Genomic DNA, 11,822 nt, shown 5'->3' with positions numbered 1-11,822 from the left:
AAACCCACTGGAATTATACATTGTAATATATGTTGAAGATGGATTAAACAATTTTCCCAGTCACTGAACTATACACTGACGTTATATCGTTATATCGTTCAAAATGTTTAGTACACAAGTTCACATTTACATTTTACATATAAGTACATATTTGCTTCGGCACAAGCTCTAAATCTCCCTTGGATTACTTAATTAATAACAAAAAGTAATGTTTAATACAAAACATTAAGCAGAAATAGAGGTGAAATTCGTGTGGTAGATGGCTGATTTATTTTATTTTTTTGTTATTTAAAAACGCAATTAATCATGTCCCCTGACCTGCATGCAATTCTGTATTTTAAGGGATTTTCCTATCGCTAAAGTAATTAAAGCTTAGTTAGTTGTGAGATTTTCTCAGGAATTCAGTCACATAATTTAATAGATAAGCAGCCCTAGTTTTAATTGTTATCTGCCATTCAAACAGTTTTTTCATCCAAAGTGTCAAACAGTAGCCTACTAGCTACAAGCACAGTCCCCATGGAGCAACCCAGGGTTAAGTGAAGTGCTCTAGGGCACAATAACAATAAAGGATCCCAGACACTCCATCAGTATACGGTGCCCTCTGATTAAATGTGAACTTGTGACCTTTGGATACCGATAATATAATCAGCCTGGCTCTACACCTACTAAATGAGCACCATCCCAAATGTTCAAGAGGGAAAAAAAGAGAAAACAATAATGATATTATAGTACTTTATGAGACAATATAACAGTTTGTCTATATTTCTAGTTTCAGTAGATTACAGTAATCTAGAGTCATTTACAAAAATGAACAGCGCTCTCATAGTGATAATGACAGCAATTGCCTAAAATCCAAAGTGCTCCCAAGCTACTGCTTGCATCCGATTATGTGATATTACAAACGAGAGTGTAAAATGAATGCACATTATGAGATGGATGCAAGCCGACACATTCACACACTCTCATCCAAACAGAGCCAGATTTGTTGGATATTACAACACCCCACGGGGAATATCACACATGCGATCTCACACAGCTACTGATCGCTTCTGAGCTATTGCTTGCCTCAATTATCGATGATGCCACAGATTTTCAACACTTTCAATTCATTTCTCCATTTTCATTCACACAGAGCTGTGCAGAAATGAGTTTCATGTATGATCAATGTAGTGGTCCAGCATGAGCGGTAGACCATAATTTACGTTCTCCGCATCGTTCTAGGACAGAATAGAGCTGAGCTTGGCAAAAGCTGATGATTTAGCTTTGCTTTGGTGATGGTTCCACTGTAGCGACAAAGCTTCTGAGATTACAAAGGAATACATATATATGTTAAAGCACACAGTCTGTGAGTTGCAGTACTGTAGCACGACAACAGGACATTGATTTCTCCATGAATCCAGAGAAGCACATTTTCTGATCTCATAACCACCAAAGATCATGACCAATTGCAATTCGTTTTCTAAAAGGCATATGATCAGAGGCATGCATGCGCACGCTCCTAACATGCAGATCTGAGCAGTGTGTCCTGTTTATCGGAGGTCAGGGCTCATTTCTGCAATGGTTCAATAGTGGAAGTGAAACCGACTGCTCAGTTCACTCTCCTGAGCACAAGACTAACTCGCTATCTCAGTCTGACGGAGTGTGTGCTCCCTTGACAGCGTTATTAATTCAGATTTGCACAAGCTAGACTGTGACAAATCCCTAATGTGTGGTGGAGGAAACGACTCTAACTGGCATATTACTCAAAAAGATTGCACTAAACAGCATGACACATATCTACGCCAGATTCTCACCAACTCTCCGTATAAAAATCTGTGAAAACTCACGATGTGTCATACTTCGCAAATGAAACGCAGAATATTCTTCATGTTGGCAGGTAAGATCAGCCGCATCGTCCTGATTACATGGCTAATGTTACAGGCGAACATCACCGGCTTTATCCAAAGAGGAAAGCTAGTTTCGACCAGAGGGAAAGGCTGTAAATGTGAGTGACAAGAAATAAACAAGAAAACGACTGTGAAACTGCTGCAATTCACAAAGCACAGTGTAAAGCCAGGCCGCAGGCCCTCCCGAGAGGCGTATGATGATGTCCGAAATGCGAGTTTAACAGGATAGTGTGTAAAAGACACGTTTTGATGGATTTTAGTGTCTAAACTGACAAATAAGAATTTATTTGATTATATAAGTCTAAAAATTAAACTGACATTTTAAAATGACATCACAGAGGAGTTATTAGGCTTACGTCACTCCGCTGTGATTTGCAGATGAATACGATCCTCGGGTATTTAACTGCGGATGCCAAGGGACTGCATCCACACTGGAATGGCATGCTGGGCACAGATGATTCACCAGTGGAAAACAGTTATTTGGGACTGTGTGTCAGCAATTATAAACCTACCAACCTTCCTAACTTGAGTGAGGAAGGGTGGCAGCGCTCAAAGATGTAAAAAATATAACGACACCCTCTCCCTCATACTGTAATGAGAAAGTAATGATGAGTAATGAGTCGGTAATGTAGAGTAATGTGTGTAATGATGGAGTTTTATAAACGTAATTTAAAACTTAGGTTTGCTCAAGAGGTTGTAAATTATTACAAGCACAACATCATGATCTGAAATTACGTTTGCTTTGTTTGACAACAGGTTTTTTTTTGACAGATTTTCAATTGGCAGGGAAAGTCCATTAAGCAAAAGAAATGAAAATGCATGTGTTAAATAGGCAAGAATATTACAAAACAAAAGAACAATGAAAATCAGTCCTCTGCATTCAGGAATAAAAGGAACTTAAGAAGGTGGTTAGAGGGGGCCCTCTCAGGGGTCATTTAGATAGATAGATAGATAGATAGATAGATCAACAAGATGTTTTTAATCATCCTTTTAACAGCTAATTACCGTAATTTAATTTGCAATAAAGGCCCAAGGCTCTCTATAAAACATGTATAAAACAGTCTGAACGAGAAAAAGAGCACAGTTTGGGGAAATATATAAACCCTATTAAGAACTTTATAAAGTTGACAGCAGGAGATGGGTACAAGAGGTTTCTAAAAAGAATTAGTCAGGAGCCCCCTGGTGCCACAGTACATGTAATTCTCACCCTAAACCACAAATTACTGAGTGGTTGACTGCTCTAGGACAACAGTTAAACCATGTCATGGTGCAGGCTACTGTATAAAAAAACTAATTTGACAAACTAAGCTTTGTGAATATTGATGTATTATGCTTAAATACAGCGAAAAAACGGTTTGTAGGCTATTGTTGTGTGTGCTGTTTTAAATACAAATGTTGGGTTGTTTTTTATAGCCTATACTTAACTATTGGCTTACACATACTGGGCCATTTTGTTGGGTTATTTTGGTAAACAACAGGTCTGGCGCCGACTATTTAAATAGCAACGGTCCAGAAGAGGATCTGTTGGTGTGACAGTAAGTTTCTCTTGCTTGTGTAGGCTCACTCACTACATTTTTGTTGTTATCACGTAGACATTAGTCCAAAACAATTTACACAACTATTCACTCGTAACTTAAGTGATGGTCAACTTTCTCTTTTAGGCCAGTCGAACCGATGGGCTACATCAGTTCAACGTCCTGTTGTAAATCTCTCGATATCTGCCTGTGTAAAGTGGTTCATTTAGAGTTTAAGTGAGAGAAATGTTACTTAAACTACGAGTTTTATTTTTTGTCTCAGAGTTAACAACTGTCTCTCAAATATTAAGGTGAAATTGTAAACTGAACCTATTGCATTACGGTTTTATTCACATAAACATATCAAAAAGATATTTTTCTAACGAGGCATATATTAATAACCAACAGAACCACTGTAAAATCATTTCGCAAGCCACAGGTTATCCCCTTGCAACGGAGATGTAGCGACTACCGAATGGGAGCGTAAATTTAAGCGGCTATTAAAGCAGAACTAAAAGGCTGACCGAATGGGAGCGTAAACTTAAGCGGCTATTAAAGCAGAACTAAAAGGCTGTATAAGTGGTGAGTTTGGCAAAACAGGGATGAAGATCTGACACCAAAAATGCAACTGATGCTATAAATTGTTACCGTTAACTGCTTCGCCTTAAGCGCGAACGACCGCGCTCCGTTTCCAGCACCATTCGGTGGGATTTGAGGGACATTACCTTCGTCGAGAAGCCGTTCGAGGTGGTTGAAGATCCCGCAGAAGTTGGGCAGACTGCTCATCAGTTTCTTATCGTTCATGAGCTGCATCAGATAATCAGGGGTCGGCTTCGGCTTCTCTTTCGTTTCCATTTCCCCCACCATATTCCACAGAAATCACCACCGACGCCCCAAAACAGACAGAAAAAGTCCCAAAATAAATAAAGGCTTGGATATAAATAATAAATAGAGTACAAAAACGCAAGTGGAGAAGGCAAGTGCCTGACTCGTCCGCGGAAAAGGCTGCTGTCTCTGTCTTTACGCACAATGCGCTGCTGCAATAGGCTACGGCAGTTCGGGAGATGACAGTTGTTTAGGGCAGCTGATGAAATGAAATTAAATGAACAAAATGAAATATAAACGTGTGGACAGGGAAGCCAGGTCTCCTTTCAGAAACAATTCCCGATAAATCCCACAAGTTACTCGCAAAGGCGACTCCCGCGTGCCCACTGCCCCTTTTAAGATTTATTTTAGCGAGAGATTTGTCCTTAACTTCCTCTTGAGGCGGAGAAAATGCACCCTTTCCCCGAGTTCCCCAGAGCTTCCTGTGTCTTGTATGTCTGTGTATGTGTGCAGCACTAGAAACGTCTGTCCCTCCCGTCTCTTACGCGCAATAAAGGCGCTTTCTCAATGAGATTGGCATTCGGTCCTCCGTTAGGCTACCGACCAGCTCCTCTTGCGCTCTCGAGCCCGTCACATGATCACAACTGAGTCCCAGCAGCAGAAATCAGACTGTGGGAGGAGAGAGAGAGAGAGAGAAGAGAGAGAGTCTGTACATTTGAAAAACAATTAGCCCATTTTAAATGCGACTCGTTTCTGAAGCATGTAAGATATGCATCTGGCGTATTGCGATGAATGCTTCACATGAAATAGTCCATAGAGATGCTGTTTTCCCCCCTAGTGCGTGCAAACTGCAAGTGAACGTGAATGTCTATGCATTCTCCAAAACGCTTGTTCTCCACACTTACCAGTTATCAGTAACAGTTTCTGTGTTTTCGATGTGTTTTCATTTACTCCCCATCATGTCCTTCTGAGAAGATATGGTTTGATTTCATTTAAACATAAAATGAGATATTGGGCCAATTTTGAGTTGCACTTTCATAAAAATATGTCCATATGAGCTACTGCATATTCCAAATCTTATAAAAGTCATGCATTTGATAGGTCTCTATGAGGAACAGACTAAAGTTAAGTCGCTGGATTAGTTTTGTTGCACTTTTTTATTGTGCGTAAAGAGCAGCCCTGACAGTCTACCAAATATCTCCTTTAGGGTTTCATGAAAGAAAAGTATGCTAGTTTGAAACAACATGAAGGTAAGTAGGCCTAATCAAAAGCAAAATTAAGTTTCATCTTTCTTTAAATTATACCTCTGCATGTTTTATTGAGAACGGAAGCTCTATCCCTATTGTTTTGAGGTGTTTGTGAGACTGAGTGTGTATTGGTCACATGGGTCTAATATTAAAAGACTCATCCTCTTTTGGCAAACTGGATGGGAATATAGTGAAGTATAAGAAGTGGGATTGACTAAACGCCGGCGCACATCAGAACGTACCACAATGGTAAAGAAGAAAACAAGGCATTTATCTCAATAGGAGGACTTCCTCTGCAGAAAAAAAAAATCATTACACAATGCTAATGCTTTGTCAATATGTGCCAATACTCAACTAAAGCTAATGCTATGGGAACAGTTCCTCCCTCTGGATTAGAGCACTTTTTAATTTACATAATTAACATTCTTTTTGTCCCTGTTGGAGCAGCATAAGAACAGCACAAGCAGAAAACTATTACAGAGATTTGAAGTTTGATGTGCTACATTTTCATTCCAAGCATTCATTCTTTGTGTTAATGCAATGCATTCGATTTTGCAAAATAAACACTTTGCCCTAGTACCACACTTTGAAATAGCAAACGTGCAATTTCAGAGAGAGCTGAAGTTATTTTCCCACACAGTAAGCATAATTTATGACTGCTTGAATCCCTTCATTACTATGTTTATATAAATACTCTAATTGGCCTAATGGTTTTGTCACTTCTTTTGTTATGCAAAGCAGTTCTCATGCATGGTGCTGTTTGGCGTTTAGACACAGCCATGAAAGCAATTGTTCCAGTCGCCGTTTGACGTTACACTGGCCCATCACTCCTATTCATGTGAATGAAAAAAAAATAAAAAATAAGAAGCACGTATAAGAAATAGCCTGAAAACAAAACGAGGGAGAATGTGAAACAACGCACCAGAGGGCTGAGGAGATGAGGGTAGAGAGGGCTGGCGGCCCAGTATCTGACAGCATGGAAACAAACGACCCACCAGAACAGGAAGGGATTGTCCAGGTCCTGCCCAGCACCTTTTCATCCTTTTGTCATGCCCGGGGCTTTCACATGCAGATCGCCTTGGACGCAGAGGCCTATGTTAGGGCGCCTTGCCCTCCTGACTACAGAGAAAGGGGTGTATTTACCCCTCACCCCTTCTTCAGCGAGAACTGCCCCTCCACCCCACGGCTCCCGACTCCCTCGCTTGCTCTCCAAATGACGGAAGCCTTGTTTGAGAGCAGAGGAATTAATGAATGCATTCCTTCACACATGCACCCTGAAACCGGGCAAGCTTGTCTCTGTTTGGTTGAACCAGGGAACAAGTGCACTGTCGCTCTCAAACCCTCGCCTTTCATCTCGCTCCGGCCCCCTCTTTTTCACTTGTTCGCTCTCCTTCAGATAGTCCAGACCCCCTCATAAACCCCCTTCTCTGTAAGTGCACGTGACCAGTATGTGGGTTTGAGCCGAACATGAAAACAGCCTGCAAACTGATGAATCCAGACGCAGTCAAGGAAAAGAGGAGCCGTCCCTGTGGTTACACTTCTTTTACACTATTTGCATGCTTTTGAACATATATATGAAGAGTAATTAGCCAAAATGATATCATTAGTGCTCAAAAGTTCACTGATCTTATAATATAAACATATGGAAAATTTTAGAGACATACAAATGGTAAAAATCCTTAATCCCATTAAAATCATAGATTGATTTGATCATATTTATGAGAAATGAAGCTCATTAACTCATCATACCGCAGTTAACACATTTCCCTAATTTGAGAGTGCATACACACAGAGCAATAAAATGAAATGTGTTTGAATTATGCCATATATCATACTTCTTACTGTAAGCTTTCTCCTCAAATGATTTATGAAATGTTTATTCATGATTTACGGACAAATAGGAGCTCTGCTATGGAACTTTGTTAGAGTACTGAACTCAAGTCCACTGTCAATATGTTGATATTGTACGTTACTGTTTCTATAATATACATACATATTTTACATACTCAGAATAAGCATAACAGCCCTCCAGAGAGCTGAAAACTGTTACAGTAATAGTAGCAGCAGAAGCTTATTTAAATATAATATTGCTTGGATTAACTTAATGATTGACATTAACAAAAAATATTTAGGAAATCAATGTGCTGATGTGTCCTCTATAAATGTGAGGAATCTGTGCAATTATAGTTTTTTGAAGCCAGAGTGCATTCAATTTAATTCAGTCATGAATGATTGAATGCATTACTGAAACAACCATGAAACATCGACAATAATTTCCATAACTGAGCTCTAAGGCTCATTTCCAGTGCGAAATGTCTTATCGAACACATTACTAAATTTGATCATGTTCCACAAAATAAATCGGTCATTAGTTCCCATGGCAGCCCTGTGGCTCAGTGTACACTGAACATCCATGAGAAGATCCCTAGCTGAAAGAACGGGCCACAAAAAGCCCGATCATGTTGTCTCCCAAGTTTTTTTGCTGGCAGTCTTTTGTAATACGAATCCACTGTGTGCTAATTTGACGGGCTGCAGAGATAAAGGGGGGAACTCATGTTAGTTTCAGCATCAGAGGATTGGAATGTGGGCCATTTAATGCAGGAGTCAGACAATTCCTCTCGGACAGACCCACATGGTTAAATGAACAGAGAAGTAATTAACAGAAAGCCTTGACTCGCTGGATAAAACAATATTCAAATCAGAGAGACTGAGATGGAATGATAAAGGAGGCTGGATGGTAAAAGATTTTTTTTCTTGTGTGTTATGGAACTGCAAACTATGAAGAGGAGAGAATAAAGCAATAAACAACTACTAACAGGAAAACATGATGCTTTTTACGTTTATTTTTCACACCTCAAACCGTGTTAATGGCAGTTACCAGAAATCTGAGAACAGAGATCACAGTTACAGTTTAAGAGGCCCGATTTCATTCATAACTCAGTTTTGAAAAATGTGCAGTTATTGAGTTTTGTTGTTGAATTAAATCTTACAAGTATTAAGTCAAAATTAACTCATAAAGACAGTGAGCACAATTTATTTATAGTACATGTTATGTGCTGATATGCAGTTTTTTTTTTACATTTATTTTCAAATAATATTTGTGTAAAATCTAAAGAAAGTGAATCTTTATGATGCGTATTTGAAAGCTCAATTAGAATTTGGCTGAAGACGGTTATTGGGAGTTAATGTGCAGTCCATTAGCAAAATTTAGGCAAAGTTTTGTGAGAAAAAAAAGGTTTACCGTCAATAGTGCAGCGAAACATGAAGCACTGCTTACACAAAAGTCATTTTCAAACCAAGGAGCTTTCTGTTGACCAACGAGGCGAATTTGCATAACCAACTAGAGCACAAAAACTGCACAGAGAATGTTTTTACCCTCATGTGAAACGTCATATGATGCGAATTTCTATTGAAATGACTGGATTTTGCCTGCTAAATTTTGCAGAGCAACAATAAATGTAGTCCCAGTCTCAGATGTCACGCCCACGGACTGTTGGCTAAATGTCTGATGCATATCGCACACAAAATTGGAAATACTTCAGGAGTTTAGAAGTCGTCATTGGATTGGATGGATTCTACAGGATTTACGGAAGATGTGTGTCGCGGTCTTTAACGTTCAGCCTGGAAACAAAGAACAAACTCCCTCATGGAAGAAGAAAGCCGTCGTGTTTACAACTGTGACGATAAGCACTTATCAGGATCAACTAAACGCTGGGTTTTCAAAAGTATGTGAAATATGTAAAGTTTGCGGCATAGACTCTTTAAAATATGTTCAAGAGTTTTACACACCAGTCTGTTTTTGTGGAGACATTTCCACGCCCCTAAACGTGACGCGGCACAAAACAAAATGTGATTGGTTGCTTTACCTGTAAGTCATATGTCCTTTTGGGCGGTCATTGGCCATTCAAAGCAGCCAAGGTACCCAGATCTTCTGCTGTCAGTCTGAAGCTCTGGCTACACGAGACTAAAATAAATGTGCCCACATCCTAAAGATCGAAAACACAGAGAATATGGCAGAGAACTACAGGTATACATTAGGAGGTCTACATTAGTTAATTCACCCAAAATGAAAATTCTGTCATTATTTGCTCACCCTCATGTCATTTCAAACCTGGTTTATTTTCTTTCTTCCGTGGAACACAAAAAGAGATTTTCTAAAGAATGCATTGGTCGCTCTTTTGCATGCAATGGAGACCAAACCTTTAAACTTCAAAATGAATTCAAGAGCATGATGAATGTATCTTAAAAGCAGTCTGGAAGACCTTGGATTACATGCTTCTGAAGTCACATGATAGCTTTGTGTGACAGACACAGAGAGATATAAACCATTATTCACAGATTATCTCGAAATCCAGACTAGCTCGCCATGGCGCATTTATGAGAATTCATTAGAGAAATAGCAAATGCCCAATTTGTGAACAAAACTTTTTTAATGAATCTGTTGATCCAGTTCACAAAAAGGTCTGAACGATTTATTCACAAATCAGCTGTCTTGATCTGTTTAAGTGATTTGTAATATAGCCTTGGAATTAGGGCTGTCACAACATCAGATTTTTCACTACATGATTATTGTGGCCTCAAAAATTAATGCTAATGATATATCGTGATATCTATAGAAATCTTTAAAAAATGAAAAATAAATAAATAAATCATGCTATTAGTCAAATGTCAAAGAAAGACAATTTATGAGAATAAGTACATATTTTTACTCCAAACATGCATTATAGCATCGATCAAGTGTTTGAAATAACTTCCTTCTAACTGATTCTTATTTTATAGTATTCTTAAGGATAGGTTGATTAGCATTGAAATATAAATAAACATTATCCATATGAAAATACCTGAGATGGCTTAAAGAACACAGATAAACCATGTACTGTTATAATCATGTGCTGATTCTCATCACGTTTCATCATACAAAACATTTCTTTCTGCATTTCATTACAGCGACAGCTGGATGGCTTTGTCCATATATGGGATGTCCTGGAAAGTCAGTTGTTTTATTACTCCTATGAGTCTCACTTGTGGACTCTCTGTGCGAGTGAACAAATAAACACGTGAGAGTTTAACGCTCCATAATGACGCTGGCGCTGGATTATTATGTCATATTATCGTATGTATACTATTTATTTTTTAAATATCGCCAGTACTGGTATATTGTGACAACCTTAATTAACACAATAACTGGTATATCGACACACCCCTACTTGGAATATAGTCCACCACTGCTATGACACATTTAGGGTGCCTTTTGGTTTATCCATCTTTTATAACTTAAAACACATTAAAGGCAAGCGCCAGAAATGTAAAAATAGTTACCATAAATAATTACCCCATTATTTACACATACAAGTTTGGAATGACATGAGGGTGAATAAATGATGATAGGATTTTCATTTCATTTCAGTGTTAGGTATCCAAAAGTAAATTTTAGTGCTCCTACGTGTCAGAACAGATCAAAAGATCACAAAACCCCGTCTGAGCATACAGCACAATCATTCCACTTCAGCTCTTTCACTATTGTCTACAACATGGACAATTTATTGAGTCAACAGGGGATCTCTGGGAGATAGTACCTTCATGTGAAATGAGTTGCCAGGCATATCTCTTTCTCCTCATGAGTCTATTCCTGCTTGATTTGATACCGCGTCCTTTGAGGCTCAATGCCATTTTTTTTTTGTTTGATTTAAACGCTGTTCCAGAACGAACCCACTTGTGTTGATCAAAATATACATATTTATTAAAATTCAGAAAATCTAGTGCTTTTTTAGCATCTTTAGTCCCTATTCAGACAAATATGCCTACATATTCTGCTATAAGATTAAATACGAAGCTGATTGAATTCGTGATATAAATAGATCTAAGGAGTGAACAAAACTGACTTGAGTGTATACTTGAGTGTATCAGTGACATCAGATTTGATTTGCCATATATGAGTAATGTTTCCCACATTGAAAAGCTCAGTCTTTAAACACAAAGAGCTAAACTGTTTTCCCTCCACCAAGAGAGGACTTGCCCGGGCTCTTCCCTTGACAGAATATGAATGATGAGATAATCTAATGGCGTCAATATGATGCTATTATAGGCTGCCAGTATCCCAGTCTGAATGTGATTTACATTACAATAACACTTTCTTCTTCCTAGGCCTTATCATATATAAACCAATTTCTCCTGCCCTAATGTATTCATGATTATTGATGTCTATAGTTATTGGTTTATTTATCATCATTCATAATCAAAGACTCTGTAATATATTCTGTGGGCTTCAGTAGCTCTTGTAAATTTGCCATGTTTGTGTTGCTTTTATATATTATATGGCATTTTCAGTAAACGATTATGCGTGATTTTTG

The 11,822-nt window shown here is 38.5% G+C and overlaps 1 protein-coding gene across 1 annotated transcript in view; it reads right to left on the bottom strand.

Moving 5' to 3' along the window:
- LOC107669555 (protein quaking-like) overlaps nt 1-4,836 on the bottom strand; it is a 54,048-nt gene extending 49,212 nt beyond the window's left edge. The window contains exon 1 of the mRNA XM_016461840.1: nt 4,126-4,836. Coding sequence (XP_016317326.1) covers nt 4,126-4,267 — 142 coding nt within the window. The 5' untranslated portion in view covers nt 4,268-4,836. The remainder of the gene's footprint in view (nt 1-4,125) is intronic.
- Nucleotides 4,837-11,822: the final 6,986 nt, after the last annotated feature.

This window comes from Sinocyclocheilus anshuiensis, unplaced genomic scaffold (genome assembly GCF_001515605.1).
Source record: "Sinocyclocheilus anshuiensis isolate Anshui unplaced genomic scaffold, SAMN03320099.WGS_v1.1 scaffold460, whole genome shotgun sequence".
In the NCBI taxonomy this organism is placed as follows: Eukaryota; Metazoa; Chordata; class Actinopteri; order Cypriniformes; family Cyprinidae; genus Sinocyclocheilus; species Sinocyclocheilus anshuiensis.
The sequence above is the reverse complement of the archived record's forward strand: the minus strand, read 5'-3'. Positions and strand labels throughout refer to the sequence as shown.